This window comes from Eublepharis macularius, chromosome 4 (genome assembly GCF_028583425.1).
Source record: "Eublepharis macularius isolate TG4126 chromosome 4, MPM_Emac_v1.0, whole genome shotgun sequence".
Classification (NCBI taxonomy): domain Eukaryota; kingdom Metazoa; phylum Chordata; class Lepidosauria; order Squamata; family Eublepharidae; genus Eublepharis; species Eublepharis macularius.
Genome location: NC_072793.1, coordinates 101,060,991 through 101,081,836, shown reverse-complemented (window position 1 = coordinate 101,081,836; position 20,846 = coordinate 101,060,991). Strand labels below are relative to the sequence as shown.

The following is a 20,846-nucleotide window of genomic DNA, read 5'->3' as shown; positions in this document are numbered from 1 at the left end:
TCTTCGAAGCCCCAAGGCATGCATCGCCTCCTACTCACGACTGCCCCCAACGGGTACACGAACCACACTACAGGAGCCTCCAGCTGGTTTATCAAGCCTTCCCCCCCCCCCCGCGACTGCGCCTGCTCCATACTCTCATGACAGACAGCTTCAAAATACCAACGAGAGAACGGAGGAGGGGCCGTCCGCTCAGTGTATCAACCAATGAGAGTGAAGTTGGCTGCCGGGCCAGGCGTGTCGCTGCTTTCACTCGTCTTCTGAAGGAGGCGGGATTTCTAGCTAGATTTTCGGCCTATGGGAGGAGGCCGGTGTCGTTTCTCTCCTATGGGAAAGGCCGGGGAGCTGCTTAGGGCAGCCACGTGTGGGAAGCGCTTTACGGGGCAGCGGCAGCATGGCGTCCGTGGGCACGAACAGGAAAAAGCAAAGGCTGCGAGATGTTTCTGCTGCAACGTCTGCAGGGGCCGAGCGTAAAAGGCGAAAGGTTAGGGGGGGGGGGGGAAGAGAAAGTAAGCCCAGCCGTGAGGTGGTTCTTGGTCTCTTGAGGCTGATCTAGTCGTGCAGGAGGTATGATGGGTGGTGTATAAGGGGTCAGTTAACTCAGTACATAGTTCTGTCTAATTTACGTGGCAGGAGAGCAGATTTAGCAGAGGGGACAACTGTATGATTTTCCACACAGTGTCACCAGCTCACTGGTAGGCGAGTAGGATAAAATGTAATGGACATTGTGGGATGTGCTTCCAGCATTCCTGGTTTGAGTGTCTTGGTGGATCCTGGTGTGATTTGTGTCACCTGTGTTCCAGCCTCCCCTGAGTTCCGCATCTCTGGTATTACTTTCTTCTGTGCATTCCTCTCTTCCTCTGCTTGTTTCTTTTCTTGTTCCTTTCTTCCTTGAGATGTAGGAAATTCCAGGAGCTGCCTTTTACAAAGCCACTTCCCAAGTGGCGAGAAAAGTACTGGAAACTATTGGTATATTTTTACTATCTGTATATTTATTATGCAAAATGAGCATGGCAGAGCAGGTAAGCTTGCAGTGGGATGTGCAATAAATTCAGGGGCAGAAGTTAGATCTGCTGAGCTTAACAGGGTCTGTTCCCTGATAAATATGCTTGGCACGGTAGCCTCAGGAAGTAGGCCTGGTTGAGTGTAGAATGATGTCTGTCTTACTTGAATGATTGTTTGAGGAAGCAGTAAGGATCTCTTAAAATCATCTGAGAAACTTAACACTCCAAATAGATACGCAGCCACAGTCTTGTACCTGAACTGTGTAAATGGTTGGACATTATCTACTTGGTAGAATTATTGATAAAGATTCTTGTGTGTGTAAAATTAGCTTTGGCTACAGGAGCTCCCCAGTTTTCATCCAGCAACTTATTACCACAACATCTGATTGTTTTGATGTGCAACCTGTAGTCTGGACAAGAGGCTACTGTTGGGACAGAATATGGGGAAACAGAATGGTTTCCAATTGGTAAAGGTGTCAGACAAGGATGCATATTATCTCCCTACCTGTTCAGTCTATGCAGCATGTATCATAAGGAAAGCTATATTTCTTCCTATTCTGCAATACCAGAGGATGAGCATTGGGTCTTCAGTGGTAGTCTGTGTTTTGAAATAATCTCTTATTTTCTAGCTTCCAGTGGCAGAAGAGAGATCCTGGCAGAAAGCTGGCTCCAAACTGAATGAGGAGATCTCCAGTGATTCTGAGCCAGATAGGTAATGATGTGCCTAGCCGCAGGCAACTCTTTGGCCCCTATGTGAGATGTGTTGCTAGGCAACATGGATCCAGCAGAGCTCTTCTTAAGATATTACCCCTTTAGGATTTTCCTTAGCTTAGGAGGGCAGTTGTTTTATGTGCTTAAATAAAGTTGTAGCCTCAGAAGATACACATCTTCTTGGGATACACATAAAGGAAGTTTGGGTAGTATTTTTGCAATCTCTTCTTGAAATGTACAGGGTCTATGTATTTATCTAGGCCACTTCAAAGATGCTATAACAGCACATAGAGATTTTGTTCTTCAAAGAAGTGACAAAGATTCTTTCTCTGTCCTCTGGTTATCAAGGAAGGGGTGGTGAGATCCTTCATGTAAATTGTCTCTTTCTCTGTTTAATCTTCTCATAGCCCTGCAAAGAAAAAGAGCAATGAAGCAGAAGAGGAGATAGAAGAGACACCACAAGAGAAGAAGTTGAGATTAGCAAAATTATACTTGGAGCAGCTTCGACAGCAAGGTGAAAGATGGTCTTCAGCTTAATATATTTGGGCCATCAGAAAATTAAGAGTTTTTAGCCCTCTAGTTGGCTGGAAGGCACTTAAACATGTATAAGTATATATGGACATTGTCTAGTACCAGATTGGACCACTGGTCCATCTAGCATAACATTGTCAACTCTGACTCATAGTGGCTCTCCAGAGGATCTCTTCTAGCACCTTCCAGCATGTCTTTTTTGTTGAAGATTCCACAGATTGAACCTGAGATTTCCTGCATGCAAAGCATGTGCTGTACTGAGTTATACTGTATGCTGGTATCATAAACACTCAGCTCTTGGGTATACAGATAGAAAGTACTTTTAAAGAATGCTAATGGTAAAGAAACAGTAGGTATTGATTCTTAGGGAAGTTTCTTGAATTTCCAATAAAACCTTGAGCATTTGAAATGGACTTGGCTATAATTCACTAGATTGCACAAACAAAGCTAAAAGTAGCATTGTTATGTGCACTGAGCTGCTACATGTAATAAAATGGTCATGGGTAGAGAATTGGCATGCACCACCATATCAAACAGCAACCATATGTTTGATGTGTGTACATTTTATTTTTTTATTTTGCCCCAAATTTCTCCCCAATGGTGACCCAAAGCAACTTACATCATTCTGTCCTCCATTTTATCCACACAACAACCCTGTGAGGTAGGTTAGGCTGAGAGAGTGTGACTGGCCCAAGCTCACCCAGTTCCCTTCCATGGCAGAGCAGGGATTCCAACCTGGATCTCTCAGATCCTAGTCCAGTGGTCTAACTGCTACACCTCACTGGCTGTCCGTGTGGCTACTAGTTGGTTTATATCTGTGCCGGAGTATCTTGGTCTTTTGGGGGGCAGTCTGTTGTGTGATTAGTAAAGGCTGCATTTATCACCCCCCCCCCAGTGCCCCAGCCTCCACTCCCCATTGTTAATTTTTGTCCTTTTCTGGGCCATGTCACTCATGTGCTGTTTGTCTTTTGGTGTGGGCAGAAGAGGAGAAGGCAGAAGAAGAGGCCTTTGAAAGAGACCTGGTTGCTGGTCGGCTGAAGGAAGATGTGGTGAGTAGGATACGTGGGGAGGGGTTGAAGGAGAGCAGCTCTGTGTTTCTATCCTACACCAGAAAGGGACCACACAGATCAGTGAGCATGTCTTTGCCTCAGTGCCACAGAGGCTCCAGAAGTGTGAGCTGGCTCTTCATTTACAAGAGCACAGATAGTAGAATGGATGGGTAGTCCTGACTCTGTTGTGGTGTTACTGTAGATGAGTCACAGAGGTGCTACTAACTTGTGTAGGGGCAAGGACATCCTAGGCCAGTGATCTTCACTGTGGTATTTGTGAGTGTTGTAGTTTCCTGCTGTCCATAGGCTCAGCACGGTTAGGGACCGTGTCTAGCCCAAGGCTCACAAATGTATAACAATTGTATATTTTGTCTGAATTTCTTTGTAGTAATTTCTTAGAACCAGTTTGGTGTAGTGGTTAAGAATGGTAGGATTCTAATCTGGAGAACCAGATTTGATTCCCCACTTCTCCACTTGAAGCCAGCTGGGTCATTCACAGCTTCTTGGAGCTTGCTCTGCCCCACCCACCTCACAGGGTGATTGTCATGAGGACCTATTATCCTTTCGCCGGGCCTCCACCGGTCTGAAAAAAGGGGTGTATTAAATGTTAACCCTCCCTGTGAAGGCTGTCCACCATCCTGTTTTAAATGTGTATTAATACACTGTTGTTTTAATGTTTTGATGTAGATGAATTTTTAATTGTAATTTAATACGTTGTTATCTGCCCTGAGCCCGCTCATGGGGAGGGCGGAATAGAAATAAATAAATAATAACAACACACTCTGAAAACTACTCTGAATGAGCGTTAGCCTGAAGGACGGTATATAATTCAGATATTATTATTAGAATATTTGTGTGTGAATACATGAAAGTTACCCTTGACTAAGTCAGCTCATTGGTCCATCTAGCTCCGTGTGGTCTGCTGTGACTGGAGGCCCAGCGTACCTAGCAAAGATCCTTTAAACTAGAGCATGAAGGGATATAACGGACCTTCTGTAGGGAAAATGTATGACCTTCCACTGAGTTTTGCTTGATTTCTTTCTTCAGATACCCATAGTGGCAATTATAATGCATTACTCAGCATTTGTATAGTGCTTTCACTCCTCAAAGTACTGCACTTACATTATCTTACTGTAATCTTTGGCACAGTTTTGTAAGGTAGGGCAACAGGATTATCCCCATATTGCAGATGGAGGGCTGAGGTTGAGGCCTGAAATGGAGGGAAAATGATTTGCCTAAAGCCACTAAATGACTGTGTGGCAGAGATGAGACATGAACCAGGGGAAATTTTGGATCACAGCATATTCCTTAGCTTGTGTGTTAATTTGTACAAGGTCTTCTGCTTTGAGACATTTCCAAGAAACAGTTCTAGGTATCCAAGAGGATAGCTGTTTGAATTTTCAGTACTGATAATATGCAAAATAATGTCGCCTCTTCAAAATTTCAAATATTCTGAAGTTCTAAAAATTCAGTATGCAATACAGATGTAAAGGACACTTGCTGCCTTACTTCTGGTCATCTTTGTGAAAAATCTTTGTGAAAATTTACCCCCACAATCATGAGATGTAGGAACTTATGGCTTGTTTGTTTTGCAGCAGTTATGGAGGAGGATACGGATGGCTCTGAGCAGTATATTAATGTTGCATTGTGCTGAGTCCTATATGCTTTTTTCCTCTGTTTATTCCTAGGTTGCTTGGGGGGGGGGGGGCAAGTGGGAGAAAACAATTGCAGTGATCATTGTGATTTTTATTTTCTCTTTCTCTTGTAGCTTGAACAGAAAGGAAAATTACAGCGACAAATTGCCAAAAACGTAAGTAGAAATTGCTTCCCTGCAGAACTCAAGAGGAGTTGTTGCTGTTCCTTGAAGTGGAAGATATTTATTTTCTCTATCAAGGGTCTTGTTCTTCTTAAACATGTTTCTCTTATTCTCTAATTTTAAATAAGTGTTCTCCCTTCTTACTGGACAATATTTTGAGATGGCCTTTCTATGTAGTAGTCAAGTCTAAATGCTTAGACTTCCAAGAATTTGCATATCTGGATGGTTAAATGCTCCCTTTTGAAATTTTTGACCTGGTTTTAGGTTTCTGAGTTACCCATATTGCCCCTTTCATCTACTGTAGTATGGGAATGGGAAAACTCATGTTGCTAGTATTGGGAAGTATGACAACAGCCTGTCTCCCAGCCTAAAAACTAGGGACTTAAATTGCACACTATATAAGTTTTAAAATATACTTTTATTTTTGTACCTGAGGCTTTTTGAACTGCTTGGTTTTCAGGTCTTCAGTGAGGGCAGTGCCTGCACTCAGGTTGTTGCTCAGCATTCGCTTGACCTATTATGAGGGGATTATAGGCTCTAAGGAGCCACAATATAGGCTTGATGAAAACATCTAAGAAACAGGTTTATTTCAGTGGCATGTGTGGCTTGGTCGTTCCTTTGTTTTCCTGCCCAGTATTACTGTAACAAAGTTACTGGAGAACTGGGGCCCGAGAAAGCATTACAATTACAAAACAGGTTTCTTGTTTGACTGAGTCAGACTTATAATGTGGAACAGAAAAGCTTTTTACTTTCAACTGCTTTTGAGAGGAACAGCACCCAAACTTTACCTAACTTCAGAATACCTAAGCCCCTAGTGGACTCCCTGTTTAACTAGCCGACCTCCTCCTAACTCTTCTCCCACCAAAAGCCAACAACCCCCAACTATGTCATTTGGCCAGCAGATAAACTGCCAAACTCTTTCCCCCGCCCCTTTCAACATTCTAATGCACTGCTTGAAAGTGATTGGCTGATGCTCCTGCAGGTTGGAACTCAAAACCATCCATCACAGGGAGGCAACAGAAAATGTCTGTTTCTGGAGGTTACATCACGTTGCACAAAGAACTAAGGGTCTTATCACAGAACAATGAATTTTCCCAGTTGGTTTGAATAATTTTTTACTGATTCCAGGGCATAGGTTGGCCAGAGTCATCTTGCAGAATCAGTAGAGTAGGCATATTTCAGTATATAACACCAATTTGGAACCATTTGCACTGGACTGCTTATTTCTAGGTTTGATACAAACCTGTTCTCCTTTTGGCCTTTCGAAAGCCTTGGAATACTTGTCTCTTTCAATAAGCCTTTTGTTGATAGCTATGTAGATGCTGCTTTTGTGTATCTGAGTGGTATGTAAATAGTAAGCCTTGTACATTGTGGGGTGGATGATATTTTATGGATGGAATACTTAACGTGTGTGTTATGCGATTACTGTTTTAATATATGTTAGCTATTTTTAGAATTTTTGAAAAAGCAAGCTAGAGAGGTTGTCTTTTTAAACCCTTTGAGTTTATTGAGCCAGTTAGAACATTATTAGCTTGGATGCTTTGCCTCCACAAGAACCATCATTAACAGGTGTTTGACTCTGCTCCGAACATGGTAAGCTCACATATTGCAGAGTTACCATTCACTTTGATGCTTGGACCTGAAGGCTGATTTAACTTGTACTCTGCACAGTTGCAGCTTCCTGACAGAGCTGACATCCGTGTACTACGAGGTCACCGGCTGCCCATCACTTGTTTAGTCATATCACCCGATGATGAATACATCTTTTCTGCAGCCAAAGACTGCTCCATCATCAAGTGTAAGTCTTGCTTTCTACAAAAAGGCAATGTGCTTTTTACGTTTTAACCTTTCTTTCCATTGTAGAAGTTGTTCTTTCTTCATTATCAGAAAAATGACCACATTTGCTTCCCCACCTCTCTATCTTCATTTTTATCCCACACCACTCCTTCCAAGTCACTCAGAATGGCATACAGAGTGCTATCCCCCCAGCCCCATTTTATCTTCACAGCACCCTGGGAGATAGGTCCTGTTAGGAGAAGTGACTGGACTTCCTAGTCTAACCACTGCATCACTCTGGCTCCCTAGCTATGAGTTCTAGTTCAGCAGCTCTGGTTTGCAGAGCACTGAGTTGGCAGAGCAAGGAAAAATTCCCAAGTATTGATTAAAGGGTTTTAAAATGTGTGTTGATTTTTGGCTTTGTCCTGCTAAGAGCTAAATAGAACTTCGTATCTTAGGGGATGTGAAGAGTGGGAAGAAGCTTCATGTGATCCATGGAGGGAAGAAAGTGACAGAGGAAAGTCACGGCCACACGGCACACATCCTCTCCATGGCTGTCTCCTCGGATGGAAAATACCTGGTAAGGGAACCTACCGTTCTCTTCTGAGAAAGCAGATCCCATATAGACACACTACTAACAGAACACAAAGTAGAGATATTGCTGCTCTGGCTTGCAGCATAGCTGGGTGTCTCCAGTGTTTTGATCTGAAGACATTGCATGATGATAGAAGAGCCAGTCCATAAGTCTGTATTAATAGTCTGTGACTGAGTCTCCTTATTACTTCTAGTAGCAGCTGTTGCTTCTGAGGGTACCTGACACAAGTGTCTTGCCTTGTTCTTTCTTGACTAGGCTACAGGAGATAAGAACAAACTCATTATGATCTGGGAAGCTGCAACTTGCCAGCACCTGTATAAGTTCACAGGTCATCGTGATGCTGTGTCGGTGAGTGATTTGAACTTGGCAGAAAGAGTTATGTGGTGGATCAGTTGGGACAGTTTGGTGTAGTGGTTAAGAGTGGTGGGACTCTAATCTGGAGAACTGAGTTTAATTCCCCACTCCTCCACTTGAAGCCAGCTGGGTGACCCAGGGTCAGTCGCAGTTCTTCCAGAGCTCTCTCAGCCTCACCGAGTGATGGTTTTGGGGATGATAACATACTTTGTAAACCACTCCCAGTGGGTGTTAAGTTGTCCTGAAGGGCAGTATATAAATTGAATGTTGTTATCATTATAAGAGGCACACAGAATTTGACAGCCACATAGCTTTTTATGGGACCATTTAATGCCATTTTCTGATATGAAGGAAGTATTAGACATACGATTTCACATAAACCTGGAGGGCAGACTTAATAGAAATACCCTGATGTCCTCAGTCAGTCAGCTGCAGTTACCCTGGCTGATAAAATCAATGTTATTAGTAGCTGTACTGTTTTGGTAAGTTTGTTATGTTTGGGGCGTGAGTTGCTTCATTCTATATCATAGGGAAGGCCAGATCAAAAATGGGAATGGATATTTATTTCATTTCTGCAAGGATTTTTTTTCCTTTTTCTGAGAATATGTTTTTCAAGGCAGCTTACAATTAAGATAATGTCCCAATATTAAAAGCAAACCCAGCATAAAAACTATCCCTGAAATAGAGGCAGACCATTAAAAAGCTGGTAAGATAGAACTTCTAAATAAAAGCTTGGAGGAAAATGTATGTTTTGGCTTTATGCCTAAAAAGAAAGTGTAAAGTATCCTTACTCAGCTCAACCCCACCCCTCCTGAGTAGATACAAATGACCTACATCTTTTCCACACTGTGACACTGAGAGATCTCTGTCTTTTGGTGCTACTCCTCTGAAGATGCCAGCCACAGCTGCTGGCGAAACGTCAGGAACTACAATGCCAAGACCACGGCAATACAGCCCGGAAAACCCACAACAACCATCGTTCTCCGGCCGTGAAAGCCTTCGACAATATATCCTTACCAGAACTAGAAATAGCCAAATGGGAATGGTAGTAGAAATCAAAGATGGTAGTAGTCTTGGAGGTAGCAATCATAAAGGAATAAAACAAATCTTGGTTTAATGTGTGTGGAAAATAACAATACCTTTCAGCTTAAGTGTCATAGGATTCTTAAAGGGGTGTAAGTCCTTTCCCCGATCTGTGGCTTGTTTGTATTGCTCTGATGCTGTATTCAATAGTATTGAGGTGGAGTAGATCCAGCAGAGATAGTTCAGAGGTTGTGACAGAGGATTAATCCACAATCCACCAGACTGCCCCTTCCTTTAATGATTATTCATTCCACAGTTCTACCCCAAATTCTTTTCCTGTTCCTCTGCGTAGGGCCTGTCTTTCCGAAAAGGCACACACCAGTTGTACAGTGCCTCACATGATCGGTCAGTCAAAGTGTGGAATGTGGCAGAGAATGCCTATGTGGAAACCTTGTAAGTCATGTGTGTTTTGTGTGTATTCATTGGATTAGGGCCACAACACTGAGTAGAGCACTTAGTATATGTTGGAAATATAAATGACATAACTTCTCTGCAGGTTATGGCCCTGCTTATGGAGATGGAGAAACCTCCATGGTTCATAGACATGTTCTTTTTTTATGGCAGCTGTGCTTCTTTAATAGTTGGCCAACAGCTGCCAGACTACATTTGTGTGGCTGCTGCAGCTGTGGAAAATTGTATAGAATGCTTTCATTGGAACCTTTTTCCTAATAACAGCAGTTTTATAGTGTGACCATCATTTGTTTAAGAAGCAAGGACCCTGCCTGGCTGCTTGTAGAGGCTGTTAATGTCATCAGCTGTAATTGTCTGTGCCAGGACAAGAATTTCTTTATTCAGCCCTGTTGTCCCTTACTCTCCATTCAATCACTGCCCTTTTCTAGCAGCTTAGCCCCACTTGATCTAGATTAGACATGGGCACGATCCAAACAATAATCCCGATTTAGCTGATCGTGATTCTGTGGCGCCGCCGAACGCAGGTACCCGATTCTAACCAATCAAGTCTCATTTCCGGTCCAAAATCAGATCGGAAATCGGGGAGGCCAGCGCCCAGAGCAACCGTAGTCAGGCTGTTGCGCGCGAGCGCGCGTTCCTGAGTCGCTCCTGCCCACGCAGCAAGCCGGCAGCACCACGAGTGGCTCGGAGGCTGCCCGCGCCGTTCACCTGTCCCGCAAGACAAGGGGCGGTGAGCTTGCCCGTGCGCCCCTTGTCCTGGGGAAAGGTGAACGGCGCAGGTGGCCTCCCAGCCTCCTGCGCTGCCTTTTGCCTTTCCCCAGGACAAGGGGCGGCTGGCTTGCCCACGCACCCCTTGTGGGATGTACTAAAACAAATGACAGAATTGCCCATTGAAAATAATGGGAGAGGCTTGAATGCCCATTGGAAATAATGAGAACCTGGAATGCCCTTAGACTTGCATGGGCTCCATTGAAACACATTAGAGCAAAAAAAAAAAGGTGCAAAGAAGGTGCACCTTTTTTTTGTTCTAATGTGTTTCAATGGAGCCCATGCAAGTCAATAGGCATTCCAGGTTCCCATTATTTCCAACGGGCATTCAAGCCTCTCCCATTATTTTCAATGGGCAATCCTGTCATTCGTTTTAGTACATCCCCCCCTTGTCCTGGGGAAAGGTGAACGGCGCAGACGGCCTCCCAGCCTCCCGCGCTGCCTTTTGCCTTTCCTTTGTGCCCACCCCCTTCCCCCTCCCTCCCCTGGGTTGCTGCTCCGTGGTTGGAAGGAAGCCTGCTAATCAAGGAAAGCTGGGCTTCCATTCGTGTTTTGAGGGCGACAGAAGGAGGGCAAAGACAGCTCATTCCTGACTCCGTTGCCCCGGGAATTAATTACTGGTGCCTGAGTGTCTGCAATTCCGAACAGAAACTGATATATCCGATCACGTCCTGAACAAGCAAACTCCCGACTGCTGGATCGGTTGCCGTGGACAGAACCGATTAGCTGAGTCACGATGGAGCAAATGCCAAAATCGGGGACTTTTTGAAATCGTAATTCAGATCATGCCCATGTCTAATCTAGATCATGGTGTCCCAAAAGCAGACAAAGGGATCCCAGGAGACATTTTCCATCACTGTGGTTTGTGGTGAGTGAATTTGCCCTGCCAGTATTTTCATTCACAACTGTGGAGAACGCAGGAGGCCCGACTCCTATTGATTGTGAAAACCCTCAGGGCAAACCTTCCTTTTCTGAACATCAGTAACTAGTCTGGCCATAGAAAGCAAGGTGTTCAATCTTACAATCGAGAAATTGTGGGTGGCAGGGCTGAAATGTTTCCAGAAGAAATATATGCAGTTCATAATGCAATCTCCTCTGCTCTCATCCTGTTCAGGTTTGGCCATCAGGATGTGATTACGGGACTGGACAGCCTGAGCCGGGAGTGCTGTGTTACGTCCGGGGGCAGGGATGGCACTGTCAGAGTCTGGAAGATCCCTGAAGAATCCCAGCTTGTGTTTTACGGACACCAGTAAGTACCAGAGTGGCCCCTGTTTAGGAATTTCTGTACATAGAATGTGTAGCGGGAAGGAAGACTTTGTGCTTTCTGTGCAATACGCTGTGTCTTAGCCTTGGCCACGTTTTTCATTGCAGCTCTGTCCTCCTTTGAAATTAAAGAGATTTGCTGTTGATTCTTGGAGACTTAAGTTCTGTGTTGGTGCAGGAGGCTGCTTCGCTTACCTGCCTAAATTTTCTTTAGGACTCAGCCTCTGAACTCTTCTAATTTTGTCCTGTGGCAACAACTATTTGAGATTCTAAATTCAGGACTATTAATTTTTATCCAGAATTCAGTGGTTGGATTGTTAAATTGGAGTTCTGATGCTAAAGGCTAAACAGGTGCATCATCAGAGTCATCTGCTGCCCATGCAATTGCTGCTTCTAGAGAGCATAGCATACACGCAGTTATATCCTAAGAAGAATTATTCCCTTCTAACTAGTTATGCTTTTGATCTTAGAATGGAGTTAACTGCTTAGGATGGCGCCTGTAATTGCTAATAACAAAACATCAAATTTCAACTCCAACAAGACCAGCTTTAAGACCAAGAAGATTTCCAGGGTAATTTTTTAAAAAATTAAAAATGTCTAGGGTATAAGCCTTTGATTGTCAAAGCTGTTTTCATCAGAAACAAGATGGAGTGGAGATCCCTGAAGATCCCTGAGCCTTTACATCCCAGTCAGAAGGTGGGAGGAGTGTTGCAAGGAAGGGAGTCAGAAGGCAAAGGTACAGTGTTACAGTGCGGCTTGATTAGAGCAGTAATTAGCATTTGTATTGTAAATCTTGTTGGTCTTTAAGGTACTACTGAACTCGAATCTAGCAACTAAGTAGCATCTGATGCAGATTAACGGGGCAGTATTGGTGGTGATGCATGATATTCTTAGTCTGTGCCTCACTGAGGATGGCACTAATATCCTGTCAAGATGACCAACGAAACTTCTATCCTTGTGACTCTTCAAATAATATTTGGATAAAGAAGTATCTTTTTTCAGAATATGGTTTTGAGATTCTTGTCCTGCATTTATATCCACTGTCCTAAAGTTCTTTACCGAAACTGGCAAGCATTGGCAGTGGAATATTCAGTATCTTCTGCTGGCTCTCAAATCCTTCAGGTTGTTTCTTTTGAAAACAAGTACATGCAATGGTGGTTGTCGTCTCTTTTGTATTAGGGGTTCCATTGACTGTATCCAGCTGATCAATGAGGAGCATATGGTGTCTGGGGCAGATGATGGGTGAGTAACACCTGGAAGGTTGGTCTTTCAGCATCAACACTGTTTTACCCAGGAGCTATTGTATGAGACATAACTGCTTGTTTTCCCTCTCCTTTTCAAGGTCAGTAGCCCTCTGGGGTCTCTCAAAAAAGAAGCCACTAACCACAGTGAAGCAGGCCCATGGGTTACAGGGTGCACAAGGCCTGGAACAGCCCTGTTGGATCACTTCTGTTGCTGCCTTGCTGAACAGTGACGTTGTAGCCACAGGTGCTTCATGCTGTGAGAGTTTTGTCTGGAATGTCCTTTATCTTTTTGGGGCTAGAGAAAGGAATATGGCATTAATTTTAAAGCATGCCATGGAAACTAAGACATGTATAGGTCTGTCCTTGTGGGATGCATGCTTGCGTCAAAAGACATGGTAGAAAACTGTCTTCTGCACTGATTTCTTTGTGGTGTTATGCTAACCTGACAATGCTGATCTGGAGATAAGGTAGTGGTTGGTCCCAGACTCACAGTGCAATCCTATGGAGAGTTACTCCAGTCTAAGGCCGTTGATTTCAATGGGCTTAGACTGGAGTAACTCTGCATAGGCTTGCACTGTAAATCTTCCACTGTCGAAAGAGGGGGGGCAATGTCCTCCATTGCCCTTTCTTGTTGTAGACCTCCCACCCATATTGTTTCTCAAGATTCATATTCTGCAGTGCAGACTTTTATGGTGGTCGGTGCGCTGGGGCACCAGCAAAGTTCTGTTCAGCTGATGGAAAAAAGTATGGATCCAATCTGATGTCTGTAATGTGTTTTCAGAATTCTTGTTAAGATGCAAATATCCTCCAAAGGGTCTGCATTATCTTCCTCATGCTCTTACTGTTCCCACAAAAGTCCCTCATGGGACTTTGGCTTCTGATGGGGTGGTGGTATGTGGGTCTTCGTTATACTAAATGAATCAGATTTTCAAGTCTCTTGCCCTTCTGGCTGCTACTAACCAGCTGCTCTGATATTGCAGCTTGTAATGGTAGATGATGTAGCTGGCTGCTTTGAAGAAACCATAGGGTTTATATCCTGATGTCTGTGGGCAGCTCTTGCTAACTTAAGTAGCAAACATTGCTGTATTATGGCAAGGATTTTTTTCAGGTGTATGATGACCAAATGTTAACTTTATTCTAATTATCCAGATTCTAGTTTTGAATTACAGTTATAGTCAACAGCTGACAGACATGCCCGTTTTACATCTATTAAAGATGTGTCCAAGCACAGCACAGGAATAAACAAGATATGCCAAGCCAGGTGGGGCTGTATCTAGAAATAAACTTTTTATTTGCTCACATAAGCTAGCAGATAGACTACAGGTTACCAATAACTCACCTCACCTAGAAATAAAGCTCCCTTTCTTTAATCGGTTTGGATCCAGAATATGAAAGCAAGCTCTCACATACTTTCCCCCACATCAGGTTCTCACAGTGCCAGTGTGAAGTTGTGGAAGTGCGGAGAGGGATTCCGGAAGCTGGAACCACTTTTTGATATTCCCCTGGTGAGAAAAGCATATGATGGAGCTTAGCTTCTTGTGGGGATGTGTCTTTTTCATAGGTAGAGTTCCACACTGAGTGTCTTAAAACCACAAAACACACAAGGCTAAGAATACTGGTGGCGGGTATTGACTGATCCGAGAAATCCTCTTCTTCTGGTCTTACCTTATCCCTGAGTTCTGTCTTGAGCAAGTGTGACACCCCCCCCCCCCCGCAAGCTGTCCATTTGTAGTATGAAAATAACAGTTTCAAAATACTTTACAGGGTTGTTCTAAGAATTTTATTTATATACATTACCTTTCTCCTCAGTGGGGACCCAAAGCAGCTTGCATCATTTTTTCCTCCATTCTGTCCTCACAACACACCTTTTAAGTAGGTTACACTGAGTGTGTGACTGACTCGGCAAGCTTCCAAGGTAGAGTGAGGGTTCAGACCTGGTCTCCCAGACGCTAGTCTGGCATTCTCACAGCTACAAAGTACTATATAAATGTGTATTTTTGTGCAGCTGCATTCTCCTTCCTCAAAAGCAACTAATAAAAAACTATGTTAAGTAAACCAATAAATCTGATTCGTTTTTACAGATATGTACTCTATTATTCCAGTCCCTCTGTCAAATTTCCAACACTTCACAACTTCTAATCTATACAATAAAAATGGCACCTTTTATGTTTGTGAAATGCTGTTGCCTTAATATTGTCCTTATACAGATGCTTTAGGAGTAGAGCTGACCGATCAGAATTTAAAATATAAGATAGGTATTGGGACAGTAGCCAAGTTTGCAGCAATAGAGAAGTCTAGAAAATTAGTAGCTTGGCTATTCTGAGGAAAGAAATGTTGGCTATAATGGATAAGTGGAGAACAGGATAAAAAGATGTTGATTGTGGGTAAAGTTAACTGTAGAGGTAATTGCCTAGTTTGGGGTCAAAATTTGCAGGAACCTGGAATACATAGAGCACTTCTGGGTTATTTCTGATGCTCCTTAAACCCAGGCAGCAGTTGGATCACTTGCACACCTGGAACTGGGATGAGATGCAAGATGTGACTGGTCCAGCTGACACCATGCTTTGTCTGCCTTTTGCAGCTGTAGGAGTGACAAAGGGGAGGGATACAGATGTCTAAGGACTCCAGTAGTATCATTTTTGGCAGCTAAATTACTGGCCAACTTCTAGTGCTTAACTTGGTGTATTTTTTGCTCTCTTTCAGGTTGGCTTTGTTAATAGTTTGAAATTCTCAAACACTGGACATTTTCTAGTTGCTGGAATAGGACAAGAGCACAGGTATTCCATCCTTACCAACTTTAAACCTAGATTGAATCTGTCTTTGGTTTGGTGAGAGTATTATGATCTTTACAGAATTATTAGCATTCTCATGGGAGAATTCCAGACAAAGTAATTCCTAGTATGCATATGTCCATAAATTCTGTTAAAGAGACCCTCTTCTCCCAGCTATATAAAGATTATCCCATGTTTAGCACAGTAGACTTGACTGATTATGGAAAATGTTTGTTTATATTTTTGGAAAAGTTTACTGTACATCAGAAACTGCTGTTGTCCTGTTTGACTGTATAACCCTGAACAATTACACCCTTTAAACCATTGATTTCAGTGCACTTAGACGGGTGTAACTCTTCTTAAAGAATTGCCTTCTTAATGTTTTTGGGCTTTTGGAGGGAGGAACAGAGGGGCATGCTGAAAAACAAGGAATAGCATGAGGATAGGGCATGTAGAGCAGAAGACAATTTAAAGTCTTCTGCTTTGAAGGAAATTGTTTTCCTTTTTTGGTAGCTGAAGAAAACATGTTAGGAACAAAGGATCCTCAGTGTAGCTGTTTTTTTACTGTTGCATTGTGGCCTGTAAATCCATTGTTCTCTTCATTTTACCAATCTATATTGGAAACAACCTCTTGCTGTGTGTTGAAGCTATGAATTATTTGTAAAGACATGTAATGAGCCAAAAACGCATTGAGTGACTTAATTCCAGTGGCTTTTAGCATCTCTGTCTGGGTTTTTGTTTTTTGTTTTTACAGATTGGGTCGTTGGTGGAGAATCAAAGAGGCCAAGAATAGCATATGCATTATCCCACTAAAGAAGACAGTAGCAAGCAACATAGAGATACCTGCTGAAGGTTCCTAATGTTCTTTCCATTTCCTTTGAAGGATGCTCTTAAATTAATCTGTATATTAAACATATCTTTTTTGTTTTTGTAAAATAGTAGTGGCAGTCTCTTTATTATCCTCTCAAATGTTGTTGATTAGAATCTCAAAAACAGGGGAGCTGTGCTTTCTGAAATAAAGAATACCCATGATGTTCTATGGCAGGGTTGGAGCAAAGGACAAAAAAATGACAGTGCAGTAGATAAAGGAGTTGTTTTATTTCAGCTATGTCATTGCTATGCATTTTGCTGATTCTTCTTCAGGGAGATCTGTATCAGGCAATTCCCACAGCAACAGTTTTTCAGATAGTGAAGCAGACTCTTCACTCTGAAAAACTGTTGCTGTGGTAGTTGCCTGATATGTTATACATAACCCCTAAACAAAGCATCAGCAAAATGACTTTTCCACTGCACCATCTCTCCCCCCTCCCCATTTTTGCTCTGTTCTTGGTGCAGGTCTCTTTTCCAGCAAAAGAGGCCCCCAAACTTTTTGAACCTGCAGGAACCTTTGGAATTCTGACACAGGGTGGTGGCTGTGATCACAAAATGGCTGCCACAGAAGGCAGAGCCATAGAAGGCGGAGTCAACCACAAAACATCAGGTTATGACTAACTAATAGTAAACTCGTAAACATTTCAGGCAGAGGGTCTTCTTAACAGGATACCTTTTTAAAGGAACGTATAATTTTTAAAGTATTTTCTTGCATATGCACGGCTTACCTTCAGTTGCACAGTGAAACTCCTTGTGCTTTGGTGTCTGCTGCTGTCAAAGCAATGGTTTTTGAATCTGCACAATCAATTGGATCTCCCTTGGCCAATCAGAAGACTGGCTGAGCACAAACCCCGCCTGGCCCCACCCACTTTCTAAAAACACATGGTGGGGGCAGTAACGGCATCAGCAGTCAACATGGCAGCCACCGGTGTCATGTGGAGGACATCTGTTCTATGGGATTGTGATGTTCAGAAGGGCCCTTGAAAAGTTTTCTTCTTCTCCAGTTCAAGGAGTACCTGGGATTCCCAGGCAGTTTCCCAACCTAGTACTAGTTGGGCCCAGATCTGTTTAGTTTCAGAAATAGAGTATCTGGGCCAAAGAAGGGCTGTCAGTCGATCCTATAATCTGATGGCCTAGTTTCCTCTATTGGCCATGCTTAATAGCTTGGCATTTTAGTAACCTTTTTGGGATCCAGTGAGTGACTGGTCGAAAAGGAAGTTAGTATATCCTGTTACATTTCTTATCCCTTTCTTCATGCCCATTTTGACAAGTCCAGGTGAGATGCTTGCTTACAATATTCGAGTCTGTTGCCCAATATTTTTGTATTGTTTTTAACCATTGTAATTGTTGTGAACCACTTTGAGATCTTAACTGAAGAGAAGCGGTATAAAAATTGAATAAATAAATAAGTAGCAAAATTCCGATTTTCCTACCTTGTCAGCCTACAATTCTGTAAGGTGGTAAAAACTTTTTTCTCATAGGAGCATGTCATGGCCCTACACCAGTCATTTCTTTTGTGCAATGCTAATTTAACATCTACAGAGAATTATTTTCTACCATGAGTAAGATACCCCCTTCTAATCCCTTATTCTGAAATGACTACCATTAGATTTCCTAAGAGACTTTATACAGGAACACCCCTTGGAAATCTTTTTGTAGAAGGAAGGTGACTTCAAGGTCAGCTGCAGTACGTACCAGGAGATGAACATGTTCTCCTACTGGCTTGCCACTTAGTTTTCCTGCCCTTAGGCCACAATAAAATCATTGATTTCTCAAATGGCACAGGGCTACATGTTCTTGCTAGAGCAGACCAACATTTCTACCCCTCTGGCTCCAGCATGAAGGCAGCAATAAAATGGGGCCTTTTGACCCTGGTGTAAAACTCTACTATAGCAGGTGGTATAATAATTCCACTTTCCCTGATTCCCTCCCTTCAGTCTGTCACATACAGTCATTACAAGAGGCTGTTCTTGTGAATGGCTGCTAGTGGTTTCTGGTTTAGTCATTCAACTATTGAGGATGGGTTAGACAATATTGTATTAACAGCTGATTCCAAAAAGGCTGTTTGTCCTGAGTTTGATACTGTTGGGAAGCAGTTTGTCCCCTAACTTCCCAACAGCACCATGATGCATTCAAATACCTTCCAAGGTTTCCCTTCTCTGAACGTTCTCAAACCTGCAGTGCTGCAAAGTTTGGGAAAAATCATAGTAAAGGCTGCATGAATGCCATGTGGGTGAAAAAGTTTGGATTTTCCCATCCATATGGCAACCATTTCCCCTGGCCCTGTGGTGGCTATTTCCTCCCTGCCATGGGAGTGGGTGTGTCTTGTTTAAGATCAGCAATTGAATGTAACAATGTGTGCACCAGGTTCTCTGAATTCCCAGCTTTCACTTCTTAAAATAAGTCTCTAACACTATAGCTGGTATATACATTGTTACAATGTTATACTGATAAAATGGCATTCAATTGCTGATTTTTAAAAAAAAGCTCTGAGGGAAGAGGGAGGGCGGCAGCTGCGGAAGGATTAGAGCAGGGTAACTGCAGAGAAATCTGTCATGTGGAACCTATGTTGCTGCTTTGTGCTATCCACCATCTCGAAGACTACTTTCACGTTTACTCAGTTCTAATTTTAGAGGTCAGAACATATCCTCCAGTTCTATCCTAACTCGCAACAGCAAGTTCTTGGACAAGACCTTCTATCCAGAATATTTTAACCAGAGATTAAACCTTGGCGTTAGTCCGTATTTTCACTGCATTTCCCCCATTGTTCATGCTACTTTCATTGGCCTCTGACTAGGGTCTTAAAAGTGTCCAGTCTTAAGTTTGTTTTGACATACCTTTTTGTAGAGTTTTCACTTATAGTTTCAATCTCTTTGTTTCAAACAATCTCAATTGTTTGAGCAAACTCTGCAAATTTTCTCCTTCCGCTGCAGTCCTTGACCCTTGCAGTGGTGATACCTGGAGTCATAGGACCTATCTAGGCAAAACGTACCCATTATGGGGGTTCAAATGCAACTGCTGAGGAAAGGGGAAATTCTGAGTCAGGGCCTTCCGCTGGCAGTTGTTAGGCTTAGACCCACTGGGTTATATAACCAGTCTTCTACCAAGCGGCCGTTGTGCTGTGAGGGAGCAAGCCTTACAGGGAGACTTAAAAGCAGCCTGAAAGAAGCCAGGTGATTAGCTCCTAGGAAGGGATCTGACTCCTCATCGATTGAGAGCTGATGCCAGTTGCCTTACAAATGTCTTCGCTCCTGTAGGGCAAAGTAGGGTATATCTGCTTCCTTTTGAAATATAATGCATGCAATGGCAGCATCTGCACAGGCATTCAAAATATAGTACTCTCTATGTGGGGGTGCAGAGCAGCCTCTAAAACTAAAACCTGCTTCTGCATAATACTTTTCACTTACGATCAATAGCACAAAAAAGAGCTCTTAGGTGGCAGGACTACCATTCTGTGGATGCTTAGCTAGAACCTGAGTGCTGGGTTCACAACTGGGCTTCTGTGGAGACGGAGGCCTGATCTGAGATTGAGACTGAGGCTCTGCTGTGCTTCTTTTACAATCTCTCCAAGTGAGGTGATTTTGACACTGTAACAACTCACATAATAAAAAGCACTTTATTTACATAAATTACAAAAAAATCACAAACTTGTTCACAGGAAAAAAAATCACCTTTTTAAAATAACATGTATCACAATAATACTTTTTAGTTCAAATAAAGTTCACATTCTGTTTGGAGCCATTATTTTGAATAGCAGCATTGTCTCTCCCCGCCCCCCCCCCCCCCGCTCCACTTCTGTAAATACTTCATAAATTTTAAAAATACCAAAAGATAACATAGTTACATTTTCCTTTCTGTCATTTGGTCCCAAAATATCTTTCTTAAGGTTGCTGGCAATGATGCCATTACGAGAGCAAATAAACCCTGAATGGTAACCCAGCCATTTTTACACAAAGAGTGACAGGCAGTCTAAGAGCTTAGTCTGGCACAAGTGTGCTCACAAAAATGAAATAAGAACTTTTCTGCCCCCCATACACTTTTTCCTATGAGGAACTACAAGAGTACTCTGATGCTCTTCAGATCTTTTGTTGTGTTAGTGCTATAATTCATCTTTTGAAGTACATTCCTACTAATGTACTAATACAAAAAATAAAAATTCCACAGTGCGCTATGCCCCACCCTGCTCTCAGATCTTAGTTGTCTAGAAATATGTTGGCAAGTTTTCCCTTTTCCCAGGGTTTCTTGGAGGACTGGAAACAGAAAATGTAGAAGGAAGAGTCCAGTGGCTATCCTCTGGAATGTTCATTTTGGAGGTAGAACAGCTGTAATTGTGTACAGAAAAATCTGTTTTTATCATGTGCTGTTTCTTAAAAACACAGGCTAAATAATTGCCTCCTGTAGATTGCAACCTAGCTGAGCTGGATCACGTTGTGCCATCAGGGGACATCAGCTGTAATCCTTCCTTATATCTCATGTTAGGCATTCACATCAGTTCTATAGCAAATAGTCAAAAGAGCTGGATTGGCTATGTTAAGGACTGGACTTAGAACTCAGGTTTACTGGCCCTGTAAGGCTGTAAAACTAGATGATGAAAATTTTCCTG

The 20,846-nt window shown here is 42.8% G+C and overlaps 1 protein-coding gene across 2 annotated transcripts; it reads left to right on the top strand.

Annotated features, from left to right (window-relative positions):
* Nucleotides 1-348: 348 nt before the first annotated feature.
* Nucleotides 349-16,721, top strand: RRP9 (ribosomal RNA processing 9, U3 small nucleolar RNA binding protein). Of its 2 annotated transcripts, XM_054977315.1 has the most exons (15): nucleotides 349-481; nucleotides 1,631-1,713; nucleotides 2,120-2,226; nucleotides 3,225-3,292; nucleotides 5,061-5,102; nucleotides 6,780-6,906; nucleotides 7,343-7,464; nucleotides 7,735-7,827; nucleotides 9,209-9,309; nucleotides 11,210-11,344; nucleotides 12,538-12,600; nucleotides 12,701-12,846; nucleotides 14,028-14,107; nucleotides 15,306-15,379; nucleotides 16,128-16,721. In XM_054977315.1, exons 1-15 carry the CDS (start codon nucleotides 392-394, stop codon nucleotides 16,231-16,233), a joined length of 1,437 nt encoding a protein of 478 aa, XP_054833290.1. In that variant the 5' UTR covers nucleotides 349-391; the 3' UTR covers nucleotides 16,234-16,721. The 2 variants fall into 2 exon arrangements, with proteins under 2 accessions (XP_054833290.1, XP_054833291.1); XM_054977316.1 differs by lacking the exons at nucleotides 15,306-15,379; nucleotides 16,128-16,721 and having other exon boundaries at nucleotides 12,706-12,846; nucleotides 14,028-14,104.
* Nucleotides 16,722-20,846: the final 4,125 nt, after the last annotated feature.